The 21,920-nt window shown below is 35.4% G+C and overlaps 3 protein-coding genes across 4 annotated transcripts in view; 1 reads left to right on the top strand and 2 right to left on the bottom strand.

Annotated features, from left to right (window-relative positions):
* lg05h17orf49 (linkage group 05 C17orf49 homolog) overlaps positions 1 to 1,583 on the bottom strand; it is a 7,806-nt gene extending 6,223 nt beyond the window's left edge. Inside the window, exon 1 of the mRNA XM_062047124.1 lies at positions 1,221 to 1,583. Coding sequence (XP_061903108.1) covers positions 1,221 to 1,241 — 21 coding nt within the window. The 5' untranslated portion in view covers positions 1,242 to 1,583. The remainder of the gene's footprint in view (positions 1 to 1,220) is intronic.
* Positions 1,584 to 1,921: 338 nt separating this feature from the next.
* rnasekb (ribonuclease, RNase K b) lies at positions 1,922 to 13,867 on the top strand. The gene is made up of 3 exons (XM_062047129.1): positions 1,922 to 2,165; positions 13,411 to 13,493; positions 13,563 to 13,867. Exons 1-3 carry the CDS (start codon positions 2,088 to 2,090, stop codon positions 13,705 to 13,707), a joined length of 306 nt encoding a protein of 101 aa, XP_061903113.1. The 5' UTR covers positions 1,922 to 2,087; the 3' UTR covers positions 13,708 to 13,867.
* Positions 13,868 to 18,659: 4,792 nt separating this feature from the next.
* nup98 (nucleoporin 98 and 96 precursor) overlaps positions 18,660 to 21,920 on the bottom strand; it is a 50,519-nt gene continuing 47,258 nt past the window's right edge. For both annotated transcript variants that reach the window (XM_062047120.1, XM_062047121.1), the window contains exons 32-35: positions 21,046 to 21,287; positions 20,828 to 20,982; positions 19,317 to 19,431; positions 18,660 to 19,249 (exon numbers count right to left, since the gene is read on the bottom strand). In XM_062047120.1, coding sequence (XP_061903104.1) covers positions 19,050 to 19,249; positions 19,317 to 19,431; positions 20,828 to 20,982; positions 21,046 to 21,287 — 712 coding nt within the window. In that variant the 3' untranslated portion in view covers positions 18,660 to 19,049. The remainder of the gene's footprint in view (positions 19,250 to 19,316; positions 19,432 to 20,827; positions 20,983 to 21,045; positions 21,288 to 21,920) is intronic.

Raw genomic sequence — 21,920 nt, 5'->3', positions numbered from 1 at the left:
ATATTTCGGGAGAACATCCGCACCGTAACACAACATAAACACAACAGAACAAATACCCAGAATCCCTTGCAGTACTAACTCTTTCGGTACGCTACAATATAAACCCCCCGCTACTCCCTACCCCCTCATAGTCTCGCTCAGGGAGAGCATGTCCCAAATTCCAAGCTGCTGTTTGTTTGTTTGTTTGTTTAGATAGATAGATAGATAGATAGATAGATAGATAGATAGATAGATAGATAGATAGATAGATAGATAGATAGATAGATAGATAGATAGATAGATAGATAGATAGATAGATAGTACTTTATTGATTCCTTTAGGAGAGTTCCCTCAGGAAAATTAGAATTCCAGCAGCAGTGTACAGAATTGAGATCGAATTTAAAAAGTAAAAAGTAAATAATGGTGGTCTAAATGGAAACAGACTAGAAAAATATTACAATAAGAATAAAAATAAAAAGCAACAATGAGAATAAAAATACAATAGTAAATTAAGAATATAACAAGAGAAACTAGGCAGTAGTGACCATGTTATGAAAAAAGTATTGCACTGTTGTTGTTTTGAGGCATGTTAAAAAAAAAAAAAAAGCACTTTGTGACTTCAATAATAAATATGGCAGTGCCATGTTGGGCCTTTTTTTCCATAACTTGAGTTGATTTATTTTGGAAAACCTTGTTACATTGTGTAATGCATCCAGCGTGGCATCACAACAAAATTAGGCATAATAATGTGTTAATTCCACCACTGTATATATCGGTATCGGTAATTAAGAGTTGGGCAATATCGGAATATAGGTAAAAAAAGCCATTATCGGACATCTCTACTTCTAACAACTCAAATAAAAAATAAGTTAAAAAAACAACGTCAAAAACACAGACAACGGAAGTACGATCAAACCGGAAGTTGTAGCATACTACTAAGAAGTAAAAGCCCCACCAGTGGCGCCAGGTCTGTGAGAGTAATAAATGAGCGGGATGCCCAAGGAGAAAGTTGGCGGACTGAAAATGTACATTTCGGTGTTTTTTAATCTTTTCCCAAACAGTTTTAATACGTTGCTACCCATTTAATGAGCTGTGTGTTTTTGACGTTGCTGCGCGTTTGCACCTGCCGGCCACCGTACGTTTTGCCCCAAAATCATTCTGTTTTTTTGTTGTTGTTGGTATTAATAGTATTATACACATGAAGTAAAATAAAAAAACACATTATGTAAGTGAGAACTTACCTTAGCAGAGGCTGACGTCATGCTAAGAAAAGGTTGGTAAACTTTGTTCGTCAGTCCAGAAATAACATGAACTAGCACAGCAAGCTAGCTGCTAGCCGAGGTGAGCTTGGTTGCCTTGAGCTAGCAAGCATTTGCCGAGTTTCCATCGAGGAGCATGTACTATTTCTAAAACTAAACACGTCGCGGAGGAATGTGTATCCGATTCGACACCATAAAGGCACTAAAGTTATTTTTAAAAGTTCTACGCTCAATGAAAACGTTAACGCGTCAATACAACAAAGCAAGGCGGCAGCTGCGGCTCATTCGCAGGCCTGACGCCATTGGTTGCTGCTCTACGGGAAAAGGCGGGACTTCCTTCGTTTGTCGTTTTCATTGGACGCTTCACTGCATGCGACACGCCATTGGTTGGTGTTCTACGGAAAGAGGCGGGACGTCTTTCGTTTGTCGTTTTCATTGGTCGCTTCACTGCATGCGACACGCCATTTGTTGGTGTACTACGGAAAGAGGCGGGACGTCTTTTGTCTGTCGTTTCACTGTATGCGACAAGCCATTGGTTGCTGCTCTACGGAAAGAGGCGGGACGTCTTTCGTCTGTCCTTCTCATTGGCCGCTTCGCTGCATGCGACACGCCATTGGTTGGTGTCCTACGGAAAGAGGCGGGACGCATTTTGTCTTGTCGTTCTCATTGGCCGCTTCACTGCGGACGACGGAGGTTGTCGACTTTCACCGAGTAAAGCCGAATGACGAAGAGATCAGCTGACCGCCTCTCCCACGACAGGCTGTCCTCCTTCGTTGTTATTTCGGTCTTTTTTTGCGGCGAATCCAAGAAAGAAGCAGCGTGTGACTCGGAAAAGAGACTGCGGACACAATGCCGTCGTTGCTCTTCTGCGGGCCGAAGATGGCCGCGTGCGGCATCGTGATCAGCATCTGGGGAGTCATCATGCTGGTAAGAGACGTAAAGCCGGGATGCGACTAATTCCTGGACACGCGTGTCAACATCGACGTTTTATTGTCGTGTCTTTTGTGGCGAGGAGTTAGTTTGTCTGTCTCCATAGCATCTACGTCATCATTCACATTTAATTAGCGAATCATTAGAAAGAAAATCACCTTAAGTCTACGACAGCCGTTGTTGTCCAGCGTGTAGACGGATCCCAGTTTAACCGTGTGAGCTGAATCACGTCACTACTTTCACGTTACCGTTACTTTGTGACTATAAAGTATGTCTGTCAATGTAAGACAAGAATGAGGAACCTCTGGCAAATTTCTTTTTTTCGTCTCATCATGTGATTTATTCTCGTTGTCATGTGACAGAACAGGAAGTGTTTTTGTCTTGATTTTGACAACCAAAGTGTGATTATGACAACAAAAGTGTGATTATGACAACCAAACTGTAATTATGACAACCAAAGTGTACTTATGACAACAAAAGTGTGATTATGACAACAAAAGTGTGATTATGACAACCAAAGTGTACTTATGACAACAAAAGTGTGATTATGACAACAAAAGTGTGATTATGACAACCAAAGTGTACTTATGACAACAAAAGTGTGATTATGACAACAAACGTGTGATTATGACAACTAAAGTGTGATTATGACAACAAAAGTGTGATTATGTCAACCAAAGTGTAATTATGACAACAAAACTGTACTTATGACAACAAAAGTGTGATTATGACAACCAAACTGTAATTATGACAACAAAAGTGTGATTATGACAACAAAAGTGTGATTATGACAACTAAAGTGTGATTATGACAACAAAACTGTACTTATGACAACAAAAGTGTGATTATGACAACCAAACTGTAATTATGACAACAAAAGTGTGATTATGGCAACCAAAGTGTGATTATGACAACAAAAGTGTGATTGACAACAAAAGTGTGATTATGACAACCAAAGTGTAATTATGACAACAAAAGTGTAATTATGACAACGCAAGTGTAATTATGACAACAAAAGTGAAATTATGACAACAAAAGTGTAATTATGACAACAAAAGTGTAATTATGACAACAAAAGTGTGATTATGACAACCAAAGTGTACTTATGACAACAAAAGTGTGATTATGACAACAAAAGTATGATTATGACAACCAAAGTGTACTTATGACAACAAAAGTGTGATTATGACAACAAAAGTGTGATTATGACAACTAAAGTGTGATTATGACAACAAAACTGTACTTATGACAACAAAAGTGTGATTATGACAACCAAACTGTAATTATGACAACAAAAGTGTGATTATGGCAACCAAAGTGTGATTATGACAACAAAAGTGTGATTGACAACAAAAGTGTGATTATGACAACCAAAGTGTAATTATGACAACAAAAGTGTAATTATGACAACGCAAGTGTAATTATGACAACAAAAGTGTAATTATGACAACAAAAGTGAAATTATGACAACAAAAGTGAAATTATGACAACAAAAGTGAAATTATGACAACAAAAGTGTAATTATGACAACGCAAGTGTAATTATGACAACAAAAGTGAAATTATGACAAGAAAAGTGAAATTATGACAACAAAAGTGTAATTATGACAACAAAAGTGAAATTATGACAATACAAGTGTAATTATGACAACAAAAGTGTAATTATGACAACAAAAGTGTAATTATGACAACAAAATTGTGATTATGACAACAAAATTGTGATTATGACAACGCAAGTGTAATTATGTCAACAAGTGTGATTATGACAACAAAAGTGTAATTATGACAACAAAAGTGTAATTACGACAACGCAAGTGTAATTATGACAACAAAAGTGAAATTATGACAACAAAAGTGAAATTATGACAACAAAAGTGAAATTATGACAATACAAGTGTAATTATGACAACAAAAGTGTAATTATGACAACAAAATTGTGATTATGACAACCAAAGTGTAATTATGACAACAAAAGTGTGATTATGACAACCAAAGTGTAATTATGACAACAAAAGTGTGATTATGACAACCAAACTGTAATTATGACAACAAAGGTGTGATTATGGCAACCAAAGTGTGATTATGACAACAAAAGTGTGATTGACAACAAAAGTGTGATTATGACAACCAAAGTGTAATTATGACAACAAAAGTGTAATTATGACAACAAAAGTGAAATTATGACAACAAAAGTGAAATTATGACAACAAAAGTGTAATTATGACAACAAAAGTGTAATTATGACAACAAAAGTGTGATTATGACAACAAAAGTATGATTATGACAACCAAAGTGTACTTATGACAACAAAAGTGTGATTATGACAACTAAAGTGTGATTATGACAACAAAACTGTACTTATGACAACAAAAGTGTGATTATGACAACCAAACTGTAATTATGACAACAAAAGTGTGATTATGGCAACCAAAGTGTGATTATGACAACAAAAGTGTGATTGACAACAAAAGTGTGATTATGACAACCAAAGTGTAATTATGACAACAAAAGTGTAATTATGACAACGCAAGTGTAATTATGACAACAAAAGTGAAATTATGACAACAAAAGTGAAATTATGACAACAAAAGTGTAATTATGACAACAAAAGTGAAATTATGACAACAAAAGTGAAATTATGACAACAAAAGTGTAATTATGACAACAAAAGTGTGATTATGACAACAAAACTGTACTTATGACAACAAAAGTGTGATTATGACAACCAAACTGTAATTATGACAACAAAAGTGTGATTATGGCAACCAAAGTGTGATTATGACAACAAAAGTGTGATTGACAACAAAAGTGTGATTATGACAACCAAAGTGTAATTATGACAACAAAAGTGTAATTATGACAACGCAAGTGTAATTATGACAACAAAAGTGAAATTATGACAACAAAAGTGAAATTATGACAACAAAAGTGTAATTATGACAACGCAAGTGAAATTATGACAACAAAAGTGAAATTATGACAACAAAAGTGAAATTATGACAACAAAAGTGTAATTATGACAACAAAAGTGTAATTATGACAATACAAGTGTAATTATGACAATACAAGTGTAATTATGACAACAAAAGTGTAATTATGACAACAAAAGTGTAATTATGACAACAAAATTGTGATTGACAACAAAAGTGTGATTATGACAACCAAAGTGTAATCATGACAACAAAAGTGTAATTATGACAACGCAAGTGTAATTATGACAACAAAAGTGAAATTATGACAACAAAAGTGAAATTATGACAACAAAAGTGTAATTATGACAACAAAAGTGTAATTATGACAACGCAAGTGAAATTATGACAACAAAAGTGAAATTATGACAACAAAAGTGAAATTATGACAACAAAAGTGTAATTATGACAACAAAAGTGTGATTATGACAACAAAACTGTACTTATGACAACAAAAGTGTGATTATGACAACCAAACTGTAATTATGACAACAAAAGTGTGATTATGGCAACCAAAGTGTGATTATGACAACAAAAGTGTGATTGACAACAAAAGTGTGATTATGACAACCAAAGTGTAATTATGACAACAAAAGTGTAATTATGACAATACAAGTGTAATTATGACAACAAAAGTGTAATTATGACAACAAAAGTGTAATTATGACAACAAAATTGTGATTATGACAACGCAAGTGTAATTATGTCAACAAGTGTGATTATGACAACAAAAGTGTAATTATGACAACAAAAGTGTAATTACGACAATGCAAGTGTAATTATGACAACAAAAGTGTAATTATGACAACAAAAGTGAAATTATGACAACAAAAGTGTAATTATGACAACAAAAGTGTAATTATGACAACAAAATTGTGATTATGACAACCAAAGTGTAATTATGACAACAAAAGTGTGATTATGACAACCAAAGTGTAATTATGACAACAAAAGTGTGATTATGACAACCAAAGTGTAATTATGACAACAAAAGTGTGATTATGACAACCAAAGTGTAATTATGACAACAAAAGTGTGATTATGACAACCAAAGTGTAATTATGACAACAAAAGTGTGATTATGACAACAAAAGTGTGATTATGACAATACAAAAGTGTAATTATGACAATACAAGCGTGATTATGTCAACCAAAGTGTAATTATGACAACGCAAGTGTAATTATGACAACAAAAGTGAAATTATGACAACAAAAGTGAAATTATGACAATACAAGTGTAATTATGACAACAAAAGTGTAATTACGACAACGCAAGTGTAATTACGACAATACAAGTGTAATTATAACTAAAGTGTAATTATGACAACAAAAGTGTAATTATGACAACAAAATTGTGATTATGACAACGCAAGTATAATTATGACAACAAAAGTGTAATTATGACAACAAAAGTGTAATTACGACAATACAAGTGTAATTATGACAATACAAGTGTAATTATGACAATACAAGTGTAATTATAACAACAAAAGTGTAATTATGACAACAAAAGTGTGATTATGACAACAAAAGTGTAATTATGACAACAAAAGTGTAATTATGACAACGCAAGTGTAATTATGACAATACAAGTGTAATTGTAACAACAAAAGTGTGATTATGACAACAAAAGTGTAATTATGACAACAAACGTGTAATTATGACAACGCAAGTGTAATTATAACAACAAAAGTGTAATTATGACAACAAAAGTGAAATTATGACAACAAAAGTGAAATTATGACAATACAAGTGTAATTATGACAACAAAAGTGTAATTATGACAACACAAGTGTGATTATGACAACAAAAGTGTGATTATGACAACAAAAGTGTAATTATGACAACAAAATTGTGATTATGACAACGCAAGTGTAATTATGACAACAAAAGTGTAATTATGACAACAAAAGTGTGATTATGACAACAAAAGTGTAATTATGACAACAAAAGTGTAATTACGACAACGCAAGTGTAATTATGACAATACAAGTGTAATTATAACAACAAAAGTGTAATTATGACAACAAAAGTATAATTATGACAACAAAAGTGTGATTATGACAACAAAAGTGTAATTATGACAACAAAAGTGTAATTACGACAACGCAAGTGTAATTATGACAACACAAGTGTAATTATAACAACAAAAGTGTAATTATGACAACAAAAGTATAATTATGACAACAAAAGTGTAATTATGACAACAAAAGTGTAATTATGACAACAAAATTGTGATTATGACAACGCAAGTGTAATTATGACAACAAAAGTGTAATTATGACAACAAAAGTGTGATTATGACAACCAAAGTGTAATTATGACAACAAAAGTGTGATTATGACAACCAAAGTGTAATTTTGACAACAAAAGAGTAATTATGACAATAAAAGTGTGATTATGTCAACCAAAGTTGAATTATGACAACACAACAACCTGTGGACAATAAATAAATAAAGCCTTTGGCGATGTTAGTTTTCTGTAATTGTGATTAATTATCAGCATTATTACTTAAGTCATTTGACAATGAGCTGTGTACTTATACTGCCATCTAGTGTCCATTTTTAAGTCTTTGCCGTTTTAAAACAAGTAAAACATCCATACAGTATTTGTTTTACAATTTGTGTTGAAATCATCTACTTTTGTGGATGAGAAGTAACCAATAAAACATTGACAACAAATTCATAACATCTCAAATTGATTACAAATAAGCCTCAAAAGATTGCAATCTTTGCCGCAACTTTCTCAAAACGCTGTCGCCATTTCAAGCATTTTCAACTTTTGTTGTCATAGTTACGCTTTTGTTGTCATAATCACACTTTTGTTGTCATAATCACACTTTTGTTGTCATAATTACACTTTTGTTGTCATAATTAAACTTTTGTTGTCATAATCACACTTTTGTTGTCATAATTACACTTTTGTTGTCATAGTCACACTTTTGTTGTCATAGTCACACTTTTGTTGTCATAATTACACTTTTGTTGTCATAATTACACTTTTGTTGTCATAATTACACTTTTGTTGACATAATCACACTTTTGTTGTCATAATCACTCTTTTGTTGTCATAATCACTCATTTGTTGTCATAATTACACTTTTGTTGTCATAGTCACACTTTTGTTGTCATAGTCACACTTTTGTTGTCATAATTACACTTTTGTTGTCATAATCACACTTTTGTTGACATAATCACACTTTTGTCGTCATAATCACACTTTTGTTGTCATCATTACACTTTTGTTGTCATAGTCACACTTTGGTTGTCATAATTACACTTTTGTTGTCATAACCACACTTTTGTTGTCATAATTACACTTTTGTTGTCATAATCACACTTTTGTTGTCATAATTACACTTTGGTTGTCATAATTAAACTTTTGTTGTCATAATCACACTTTTGTTGTCATAATCACACTTTTGTTGTCATAATTACACTTTGGTTGTCATAATTAAACTTTTGTTGTCATAATTACACTTTGGTTGTCATAATTAAACTTTTGTTGTCATAATCACACTTTTGTTGTCATAATTACACTTTGGTTGTCATAATTAAACTTTTGTTGTCATAATTACACTTTGGTTGTCATAATTAAACTTTTGCTGTCATAATCACACTTTTGTTGTCATAGTCACACTTTTGTTGTCATAATTACACTTTTGTTGTCATAATTACACTTTTGTTGACATAATCGCACTTTTCTTGTCATAATCACACTTTTGTTGTCATAATCACACTTTTGTTGTCATAATTACACTTTTGTTGTCATAGTCACACTTTGGTTGTCATAATTACACTTTTGTTGTCGTAACCACACTTTTGTTGTCATAATTACACTTTTGTTGTCATAATCACACTTTTGTTGTCATAATTACACTTTGGTTGTTATAATTACACTTTTGTTGTCATAATCGGACTTAAGTTTTCTTAATATGACTTTTGTTGTTATAATCACACTTTTGTTGTCATAGTTACACTTTTGTTGTCATAATCGGACTTAAGTTTTCTTAATATGACTTTTGTTGTTATAATCACACTTTTGTTGTCATAGTTACACTTTTGTTGTCATCACACTTTTGTTGTCATAATCTCACTTTTGTTTTCATAATCAAACTTTTTTTGACATCAGTTTTGTTGTCATAATCACACTTTTGTTGTCATAATCACACTTTTGTTGTCATATTCACACTTTTGTTGTCATAATCACACTTTTGTTGTCATAATTACACTTTTGTTGACATAATCACACTTTTGTTGTTATAATCACACTTTTGTTGTCATAATCACACTTTTGTTGTCATAATTACACTTTTGTTGTCATAGTCACACTTTGGTTGTCATAATTACACTTTTGTTGTCATAATCACACTTTTGTTGTCATAATTACACTTTTGTTGTCATAATTAAACTTTTGTTGTCATAATCACACTTTTGTTGTCATAATTACACTTTTGTTGTCATAGTCACACTTTTGTTGTCATAGTCACACTTTTGTTGTCATAATTACACTTTTGTTGTCATAATTACACTTTTGTTGTCATAATTACACTTTTGTTGACATAATCACACTTTTGTTGTCATAATCACTCTTTTGTTGTCATAATCACTCTTTTGTTGTCATAATTACACTTTTGTTGTCATAGTCACACTTTTGTTGTCATAGTCACACTTTTGTTGTCATAATTACACTTTTGTTGTCATAATCACACTTTTGTTGACATAATCACACTTTTGTCGTCATAATCACACTTTTGTTGTCATCATTACACTTTTGTTGTCATAGTCACACTTTGGTTGTCATAATTACACTTTTGTTGTCATAACCACACTTTTGTTGTCATAATTACACTTTTGTTGTCATAATCACACTTTTGTTGTCATAATTACACTTTGGTTGTCATAATTAAACTTTTGTTGTCATAATCACACTTTTGTTGTCAAAATCACACTTTTGTTGTCATAATTACACTTTGGTTGTCATAATTAAACTTTTGTTGTCATAAATACACTTTGGTTGTCATAATTAAACTTTTGTTGTCATAATCACACTTTTGTTGTCATAATTACACTTTGGTTGTCATAATTAAACTTTTGTTGTCATAATTACACTTTGGTTGTCATAATTAAACTTTTGCTGTCATAATCACACTTTTGTTGTCATAGTCACACTTTTGTTGTCATAATTACACTTTTGTTGTCATAATTACACTTTTGTTGACATAATCGCACTTTTCTTGTCATAATCACACTTTTGTTGTCATAATCACACTTTTGTTGTCATAATTACACTTTTGTTGTCATAGTCACACTTTGGTTGTCATAATTACACTTTTGTTGTCGTAACCACACTTTTGTTGTCATAATTACACTTTTGTTGTCATAATCACACTTTTGTTGTCATAATTACACTTTGGTTGTTATAATTACACTTTTGTTGTCATAATCGGACTTAAGTTTTCTTAATATGACTTTTGTTGTTATAATCACACTTTTGTTGTCATAGTTACACTTTTGTTGTCATAATCGGACTTAAGTTTTCTTAATATGACTTTTGTTGTTATAATCACACTTTTGTTGTCATAGTTACACTTTTGTTGTCATCACACTTTTGTTGTCATAATCTCACTTTTGTTTTCATAATCAAACTTTTTTTGACATCAGTTTTGTTGTCATAATCACACTTTTGTTGTCATAATCACACTTTTGTTGTCATATTCACACTTTTGTTGTCATAATCACACTTTTGTTGTCATAATTACACTTTTGTTGACATAATCACACTTTTGTTGTTATAATCACACTTTTGTTGTCATAATCACACTTTTGTTGTCATAATTACACTTTTGTTGTCATAGTCACACTTTGGTTGTCATAATTACACTTTTGTTGTCATAATCACACTTTTGTTGTCATAATTACACTTTTGTTGTCATAATTAAACTTTTGTTGTCATAATCACACTTTTGTTGTCATAATTACACTTTTGTTGTCATAGTCACACTTTTGTTGTCATAGTCACACTTTTGTTGTCATAATTACACTTTTGTTGTCATAATTACACTTTTGTTGTCATAATTACACTTTTGTTGACATAATCACACTTTTGTTGTCATAATCACTCTTTTGTTGTCATAATCACTCTTTTGTTGTCATAATTACACTTTTGTTGTCATAGTCACACTTTTGTTGTCATAGTCACACTTTTGTTGTCATAATTACACTTTTGTTGTCATAATCACACTTTTGTTGACATAATCACACTTTTGTCGTCATAATCACACTTTTGTTGTCATCATTACACTTTTGTTGTCATAGTCACACTTTGGTTGTCATAATTACACTTTTGTTGTCATAACCACACTTTTGTTGTCATAATTACACTTTTGTTGTCATAATCACACTTTTGTTGTCATAATTACACTTTGGTTGTCATAATTAAACTTTTGTTGTCATAATCACACTTTTGTTGTCAAAATCACACTTTTGTTGTCATAATTACACTTTGGTTGTCATAATTAAACTTTTGTTGTCATAATTACACTTTGGTTGTCATAATTAAACTTTTGTTGTCATAATCACACTTTTGTTGTCATAATTACACTTTGGTTGTCATAATTAAACTTTTGTTGTCATAATTACACTTTGGTTGTCATAATTAAACTTTTGCTGTCATAATCACACTTTTGTTGTCATAGTCACACTTTTGTTGTCATAATTACACTTTTGTTGTCATAATTACACTTTTGTTGACATAATCGCACTTTTCTTGTCATAATCACACTTTTGTTGTCATAATCACACTTTTGTTGTCATAATTACACTTTTGTTGTCATAGTCACACTTTGGTTGTCATAATTACACTTTTGTTGTCGTAACCACACTTTTGTTGTCATAATTACACTTTTGTTGTCATAATCACACTTTTGTTGTCATAATTACACTTTGGTTGTTATAATTACACTTTTGTTGTCATAATCGGACTTAAGTTTTCTTAATATGACTTTTGTTGTTATAATCACACTTTTGTTGTCATAGTTACACTTTTGTTGTCATAATCGGACTTAAGTTTTCTTAATATGACTTTTGTTGTTATAATCACACTTTTGTTGTCATAGTTACACTTTTGTTGTCATCACACTTTTGTTGTCATAATCTCACTTTTGTTTTCATAATCAAACTTTTTTTGACATCAGTTTTGTTGTCATAATCACACTTTTGTTGTCATAATCACACTTTTGTTGTCATATTCACACTTTTGTTGTCATAATCACACTTTTGTTGTCATAATTACACTTTTGTTGACATAATCACACTTTTGTTGTTATAATCACACTTTTGTTGTCATAATCACACTTTTGTTGTCATAATTACACTTTTGTTGTCATAGTCACACTTTGGTTGTCATAATTACACTTTTGTTGTCATAATCACACTTTTGTTGTCATAATTACACTTTGGTTGTCATAATTACACTTTTGTTGTCATAATCGCACTTATGTTGTCTTAATCTGACTTTTGTTGTCATAATCACACTTTTGTTGTCATAATTACACTTTGGTTGTCATAATTACACTTTTGTTGTCATAATCGCACTTATGTTGTCTTAATCTGACTTTTGTTGTCATAATCACACTTGTTGTCATCACACTTTTGTTGTCATAATGTCAATTTTGTTTTCATAATCAAACTTTTGTTGACATAATCAGTTTTGTTGTCATAATTACACTTTTGTTGTCATAATCACACTTTTGTTGTCATAATTACAATTTGTTTTCATAATCACACTTTTGTTGTCATAATCACACTTTTGTTGTCATTATTATACGTTTGCTGACATTGGTCAACATGTGTTGTCATAATGCACACTTTTGTTGTCATAATCACACTTTTGTTGTCGTAATTACACTATCGTATTGTATTGTATGATGCCACTATCTTAGTGTTCACAAAAGGTGTCAAAGTGCTGTTTATGTTGCTGTATGAATAATAAGTGTGTGACAAAGACACGTTTATGTTGCTGTATGAATAATAAGTGTGTGACAAAGACACGTTTATGTTGCTGTATGAATAATAAGTGTGTGACAAAGACACGTTTATGTTGCTGTATGAATAATAAGTGTGTGACAAAGACACGTTTATGTTGCTGTATGAATAATAAGTGTGTGACAAAGACACGTTTATGTTGCTGTATGAAAAGTAAGTGTGTGACAAAGACACGTTTATGTTGCTGTATGAATAATAAGTGTGTGACAAAGACACGTTTATGTTGCAGGCCATGCTGGGAATCTTCTTCACCGCCAAGTCAGCCGTGCTGATCGAGGACGTGCCGTTCACCGAAGAAGACATTAAGAACGAGTGAGTTGTTTCCAACAGGAAGTGACGGCCATTGTTTGTGACGTGTCGCCCGGTTGTGTCTCCGCCCAGTAAAAACCCTCCTCTGAACGTCCACGGCCTCTACAACCAAGTGGGCCTCAACTGCTTCATCGCTGCCGCCATCTACGTGGCCGTGGGCGCCGTCTCGCTGTGCCAGGTGCGCCTCAACAAACGCCAGGAGTACATGGTCACATAACCACCCAAGGCAGCCTGGAGAGGACATCCCATAATTTATTTCAAGTGTAAATGTCTATTGTGCATCATTCCTCAGCTTTGTGATGAAACGTGACAGGAAGTGTGGATTTCAAAATAAGTGTTTGTGTGCAAATAAAGAAGTATGTGTACACTGAGAATGACAGGTTGCTTGTCATGGCTGTGATGTCACTTCCTTTCCAGCCACTCGCCACCAGGTCCTGCCGTCATAGCCCGGGAGAAGTTTGTCTACAAAGTTCAGTTCTGTTGGAAAAATAGCAGTTGCATAAATGGATAGACCGCTATCCATTTATGCAACTGCTATTTTTTCAGTCTATTCACTCTCCCGCCTCAAAAATGCTTCCTTAAAACCTCTAAAGGTTTAGTGGCCACATGCGTGGACAGCACCTTTTAGCTCTTATTTCCAAAATTGTGTACACTACTGAATTGGGGTCTTATACTGCCATCTGGTGGTGTCAGAAGAGTATAACATACAATGGAATTTGGGGGGAAAAAGTGTAAAAATAAGAATTAGAATGGCACTAAACATGAAGTACACGTTTGTGTACTTATGGACTAATAAGTACATCATATCAAAAGATGATTCTTAGTTTTTATTCTAATTAGGGTCCAATAAGCCCGAATAGCAAAGAGAAATTAAAAAAAAGCATGTAAACAAACATCTTGGGCCTTAAGAGGTCAAGTTTAAAAATGCCGATTTAGATACAAAATAGAGAGGAAGTCGCTACTACTACAAAATAAAAGAAAACTCGCCACATCTTAAAAAATAGTGGGTGGGTTTTTAACGTGAAAATAAATTAATATATGAATTAATTAATGTATTTATTCCGGCAGACATATATATATATATAGCAACACTTCATCGCTTTAGAGTTCTCGTGAGACGTGTAGAAACGTCAACTCAACACCAAGCCAAACCGGAGTCAATGCAGAGAACGTCGTTGTAAGCTTGACCATTTACTTTTGACAATTCTTCATAGACAAGATGGTGAAAAAGTGAAAAGAACAAAGAGACACAAACAACACTTATTGCCGCTGTACATATTTGTCTACAATGACATGAAAATGTAACGGTAATGTCCCAAAATGTCCAGCAGAGGGAGACTCCCGTCTGCCTGAATGACTTGAACACATTGTATCCAATTGGACAATTATATTCAACATATCGGCACTATTACACTTTTTTAACGTGTCTGACATGTCAACCTATTAAAGACAACTTACGGCATTGCTTCTTCGCCGTTTTGTGTAGGATGGCAACAGAAATGACCGCAACATGTATGACTTGCTTTCGAACGAATACCGGAAGTCAACCAACCGGAAGTAAATTAGCGGAAGTGACATCATCTAACTGCTGTTTACCGATTATAGCATACAATAAATATGAACAACTTTAGCTCCAATTTAAAGCATTGCAGTCACTAATACAAAAATATTAGCATGTAATTATGTAAAGAATATTAACAATTGACTTCAGGACAACACAATCACTCTAATTTGACAGACATGCAACGGCATACTTGCCAACTCTCCCGAATTTTCCAGGAGACTCCCGAAATTCAGCGCCTCTCCCGAAAACCTCCCGGGACAAATATTCTCCCGATTTTCAGCCGGAGCTGGAGGCCACCGTTCAATTATTGTAACGTCTATCGAGATGCTTTGAGGCCAGGAATTATATCGATCATTTTATTGAGCAAAACTGTTTATTTTCGGCCATAACCACACCAAAAACATGAGTAAAACACTTCTATCTCGGAAAAACTAGTCATTTTCTGCCGTACAAACCAGGCCAAAACCAACTTGTCATCTGTCACCAACACGCATACCACTAAGCCACTGGTGCGTTTATGGCCACACAAAAAGTCGGACAACTCAAACACCACACAAAGTTACACTATGACTCCTCAGTCATACGTGTGCTTATTCTACTGTCATTTATTATTAATGTTAATTTATTGATATTAATCATGGAATGCTGTTACTAGAGAAAGTTACAGGAATGCACACTTCATCCTATGCTTACATTTCATTGTGCAACATGAGGATGATTAAGGGGAACTAAATGTGATCTCTGAAAGGGGGTACAAATGATTTCCAAAGCAGGACCCCCACCCAGACATACTGTACAATACTAATCCATAGCTTAAGAAAAACAAGATTTCTTTTATTTTCATTACAAGTGGGCCAAATCACTAATATTACAAAATAATCTCATGAAAATGACTCCTCTCATTTGAGTGTTATTATAAAAGATTGGTTTGAGACAGGCGTGCTGCTGGTATTGCCACGTGTGATGTTGCTCACATGTGCTCCACTGAATGCTCAGGGAGTTTTTGTGTTTGCTCAGACACATGAACAATTTTAGAGGGAACATTGCTTGGCAGTGAAGATCTTCCTCAGGAAGCAAAGATTGACCAGTTTTGGGCCATGCTAGGGAGAGATGGAAGATTCCAGACTCTAGTGCATTTGATGAAAGCACTTTTGTGCGTGCCACACAGCAATGCATCATCAGAGAGGGTGTTCAGCATGCTTAGAAAAACAGTGACAAGGATGGACAATTAAACCCTTAACTCACTCCTTACCTGCAAATTAAATTTCACAGATGCTGCCCACACCTATAAGTGCATTTAATACATATATACATGCTCTGTACACAAAAAACACTGCTGTAAAAAAAAAGGTGCACTAAGGACACGTCCAGTTCAGCCCAAGACGAGTGAAAATGATGTAGTACATAAGTCCGCCTGTAAGTGGCACTGTGATGTGACCACTAGAAGGGTGGAGTAACCCCTGACTGCAGCCTGCAGATCAAGGAGGGGTTTAAAATTTCCCTAAATGTGGAGCACGCGGGGGTTGGGTTAAACGTTTAGACCAGCCCACATTTAGGGAAAATAAGCCCCTCCTCGATCTGCGGGCTGCAGCCAGGGGCACTTGGAAAATTGTGGATGAAAATGACATAAGTGTGACACATAATGAAAATGACACAAGTGTGCCACATAATGAAAATGACACAAGTGTGACATAATGAAAATGACACAAGTGTGACACAATGAAAATGACAAGTGTGACACATAATGAAAATGACACAAGTGTGACACATAATGAAAATGACACAAGTGTGACACAATGAAAATGACACAAGTGTGCCACATAATGAAAATGACACATGTGCCACATAATGAAAATGACACATGTGCCACATAATGAAAATGACACAAGTGTGCCACATAATGAAAATGACACAAGTGTGACACAATGAAAATGACACAAGTGTGACACAATGAAAATGACACAAGTGTGACACATAATGAAAATGACACAAGTGTGCCACATAATGAAAATGACACAAGTGTGACACAATGAAAATGACACAAGTGTGACACAATGAAAATGACACAAGTGCGACACATAATGAAAATGACACAAGTGTGACACATAATGAAAATGACACAAGTGTGACACAATGAAAATGACACAAGTGTGACACAATGAAAATGACACAAGTGTGCCACATAATGAAAATGACACAAGTGTGACACATAATGAAAATGACACAAGTGTGACACATAATGAAAATGACACAAGTGTGACACATAATGAAAATGACATAAGTGTGCCACATAATGAAAATGACACAAGTGTGCCACATAATGAAAATGACACAAGTGTGCCACATAATGAAAATGACACAAGTGTGACACATAATGAAAATGACACAAGTGTGACACAATGAAAATGACACAAGTGTGACACAATGAAAATGACACAAGTGTGACACATAATGAAAATGACACAAGTGTGACACATAATGAAAATGACACAAGTGTGACACATAGTGAAAATGACACAAGTGTGACACATAGTGAAAATGACATAAGTGTGACACATAATGAAAATGACACAAGTGTGACACAATGAAAATGACACAAGTGTGACACAATGAAAATGACACAATTAAAATGACACAAGTGTGCCACATAATGAAAATGACACAAGTGTGCCACATAATGAAAATGACACAAGTGTGCCACATAATGAAAATGACACAAGTGTGACATAATGAAAATGACACAAGTGTGACACATAATGAAAATGACACAAGTGTGACACATAATGAAAATGACATAAGTGTGACACAATGAAAATGACACAAGTGTGCCACATAATGAAAATGACACAAGTGTGCCACATAATGAAAATGACACAAGTGTGACACATAATGAAAATGACACAAGTGTGACACAATGAAAATGACACAAGTGTGACACAATGAAAATGACACAAGTGTGACACATAATGAAAATGACACAAGTGTGACACATAATGAAAATGACACAAGTGTGACACATAGTGAAAATGACACAAGTGTGACACATAGTGAAAATGACATAAGTGTGACACATAATGAAAATGACACAAGTGTGACACAATGAAAATGACACAAGTGTGACACATAATGAAAATGACACAAGTGTGACACATAATGAAAATGACACAAGTGTGCCACATAATGAAAATGACACAAGTGTGCCACATAATGAAAATGACACAAGTGTGCCACATAATGAAAATGACAAGTGTGACACATAATGAAAATGACACAAGTGTGACACATAATGAAAATGACACAAGTGTGACAATGAAAATGACAAGTGTGACACAATGAAAATGACACAAGTGTGCCACATAATGAAAATGACACAAGTGTGCCACATAATGAAAATGACACAAGTGTGACACAATGAAAATGACAAGTGTGACACATAATGAAAATGACACAAGTGTGACACATAATGAAAATGACACAAGTGTGACACATAATGAAAATGACACAAGTGTGACGCATAACTATTCCCACAAGGATGGCTCTAACTTTAGTTGTTGCTGTATTTGACAAGTTGTCATCCTGCATGTTGGCAAAGAGAAGAATGGAGACATATTTCTACTAGACTTTATTAAAAAGGTTCACATGCACTGCGTCAAGATAACAAAAATATCACCTTACCTGACTTAAGGGCTTCTGTACAAAAGTGATTTTACTCGTGACTTTAAAACAATTAATCTCTTTCCCGAACATTCGTCGACACTTCCTTCCTGTACACTGACAACAAGACTTCTTTATGTGGCTACAAACACTTCCAAAGGAAAAAAAATAATAATACAAAAATAGACCACTTTTAGTCCTTCCTCACATATGCTCCTGTGAGCTAACAGTCATGTGACCTGTTGCCAAGGTGACCTGTTTGCTTCTCCTGAGAGCAGCAAGTCTTCGCCAGAGGAAGGACTCTCAGAACGCTGCGACGGACAAAGGAGCGGCGCCGTGGTTCACTGGCCGACGATGAGCTGGCGCAGGTACGACTGCGTGAGTCCTCGCAGCTCCTCCAGGGCGTAGTCCTCCGGCATGGGCAGGCGGGTGATGTGCGGCGCCAGCTGGGCCAGCGGCACGCCGAGGGACCGCGAGGGGCCGTCGCCCTGTTGCAGGCGCAGCACCACACGCAGGATGTTGGCCACACACTTGGCCATCTCTGAGGGGGAGGAGCCAGGTGAGCATGGTGGGACAGGTGTGGTCATGTGTGACGGAAGTGGGCGCACCTGACTGGGCCAGGCGCTCTTTGGCGCCGCCGCAGGACAGAAGCTCGATTCTGCTGCACAAAGACGTGACTTTGGTGTGCAGGCGCTCCAGCTCGTAACCGCCGCCGCTCTCCATCTGCAACGTCACAAAGAGGGTTCACTCCATGCACACAACCACACCTTCTCACTACAGCTCCAATAATAGGATTCTTTCAAGGCCGATAACAGGGACAATAACACGTCCTTGTAGGGTTGACAGTATAGCGGTACTAGTATAGTATCACAGTACTAAACAATCAGAAACGGTACTATACTCGGTTTGAAAAGTACCGGTTACCAGGCATGACGTCACATGGTGACATTGCTGGTTTTACAAGCAGAGGAGCATGTTGGGCAGCGCACACACACAGAGTACTTACAAGCAGACACAGTGTGTAGACAGGAAAGGGAGAATGGACGCATTTTGGTGTAAAAAGTAAAGATAAAGGTGAAGTTATAACACTCAGGAAGAGGTGCTTTAACACATGGCTAACGTCCATCCACAGTGTTTTAGCTACTTCTAAACCACTAATCCTCGCCTCCGTGGCGACAAAGTAAATTTCTTACAAGTATTATTATCACTGCAGGACGAGGAATAGCTAAACATGCTTCACTACACACCGTAGGAGGATACAATAGCTCACCGCCGTCACAATGTAAACAAATGCCATGGGTGGATCTACACCTGACATCCACTGTAATGATACCAAGTACAAAAGCGTATCTAGTCGATACTACTATGATTACATCAATATTTTTTATCATCACAAAATCTTTTTTCCTTTAAAAAAAAATGTATATTATGTTTATAAAGTCAGTAAATATGTCCCTGGACACATGAGGACTTTGAACTTGACCAATGTATGATCCTGTAACTATTTGGTATCGGATCGATAAATAAATGTGTGATATCATCCAAAACTAATGTCAAGTATCAAAGAAGAGAAGAATAAGTGATTATTACATTTTAACAGAAGTGTAGATAGAACATGTTAAAACAGAAAATAAGTAGATATTAACAGTAAATGAACAAGTAGATTAATAATGCATTTTTACAGTTTGTCCCTCATAATGTGTACAAAATAATAGGTGTATAAATGACACAATATGTTACTGCATACGTCAGCAGACTAATTAGGAGTCTTTGTTTGTTTACTTACTACTAAAAGACAAGTTGACTATTTAAACATGTTTCATGTACACTAACATTTTTTGTTCAAATAATGACATTTTTTGTGGTCCCCTTTATGTAGAAAAGTATCAAAAAGTATCGAAATACATTTTGGAACCGGTACCAAAATATTGGCATGGAGACAACCCAACTCCAGTAAGAAACTTTATTTTCTACCATGATGTTGAGGATTAGTATCTTAGAGGCGGCTTCACACTGCAGATAGACACGTTTGATCCGTGGAAAAAAGGCCAATATTAACCTCTAAAGGGGATCTGGACATATTGAGTACAGGAAGGTCACATGGTGGTAAGAATCTGACCTGCTGAATGTCCCGCAGAGTCTTGGTGACCCGGATGTAGTCCAGGTACACCCTCCCTGCGCTCTCCCAGTCCTGAATGGTGGTGCTGTGCTTCGGGAGCGCCAGGCCCTCCAGGAACTCCAGCAGGTAGTCGTGGTTGTCGTTGATGATGCAGTCTGTCAAGCAAGTGTGGAGGGCTCATTCAGGGATCAGACTTGGTGGGTGTGTGGGTGTGGTACCTGAGGCCAGGTGTTGCATCAGCAGCCGGTGACACTGGCTCCAGTGGCCAGCTCGGTACAGGTGCAGCACCTCCTGGTGCTTGTCGCCTTCATAGTGAGCGCGGGTGCTCTTGGCCTGGTGGATCCACTGCTCTGGGATCAGTAGTCTGCTGGTCAGGAAGTGTTCCCTCCTGAGGGATTCTTCCGTTTCCTCCAGGGGGCAGTGTAGGGTCAGCACGGCCCTCACCGCCCGCTCTCGCTGCCTGTAGAAGACGCCGAGTGTCAACACACCCGCAACAAAGATGGGGGGGGGGGGGAGACAACTGGACTCTATTATGTTAGATCCACTATGGACTGGACTCTCACACTATTATGTTAGATCCACTATGGACTGGACTTTCACAATATTATGTTAGATCCACTATGGACTGGACTCTCACTATTACGTTAGATCCACTATGGACTGGACTCTCACACTATGTTAGATCCACTATGGACTGGACTCTCACACTATTATGTTAGATCCACTATGGACTGGACTCTCACACTATTATGTTAGATCCCCTATGGACTGTACCCTCAATATTATGTTAGATCCACTATGGACTGGACTCTCACTATTACGTTAGATCCACTATGGACTGGACTCTCACTATTATGTTAGATCCACTATGGACTGGACTCTCACACTATTATGTTAGATCCACTATGGACTGGACTCTCACTATTATGTTAGATCCACTATGGACTGGACTCTCACACTATTATGTTAGATCCACTATGGACTGGACTCTCTCACTATTATGTTAGATCCACTATGGACTGGACTCTCACTATTATGTTAGATCCACTATGGACTGGACTCTCACACTATTATGTTAGATCCACTATGGACT

Source organism: Entelurus aequoreus, linkage group LG05 (assembly GCF_033978785.1).
Source record: "Entelurus aequoreus isolate RoL-2023_Sb linkage group LG05, RoL_Eaeq_v1.1, whole genome shotgun sequence".
In the NCBI taxonomy this organism is placed as follows: Eukaryota; Metazoa; Chordata; class Actinopteri; order Syngnathiformes; family Syngnathidae; genus Entelurus; species Entelurus aequoreus.
This window is presented reverse-complemented; position numbering and strand designations above follow the sequence as displayed.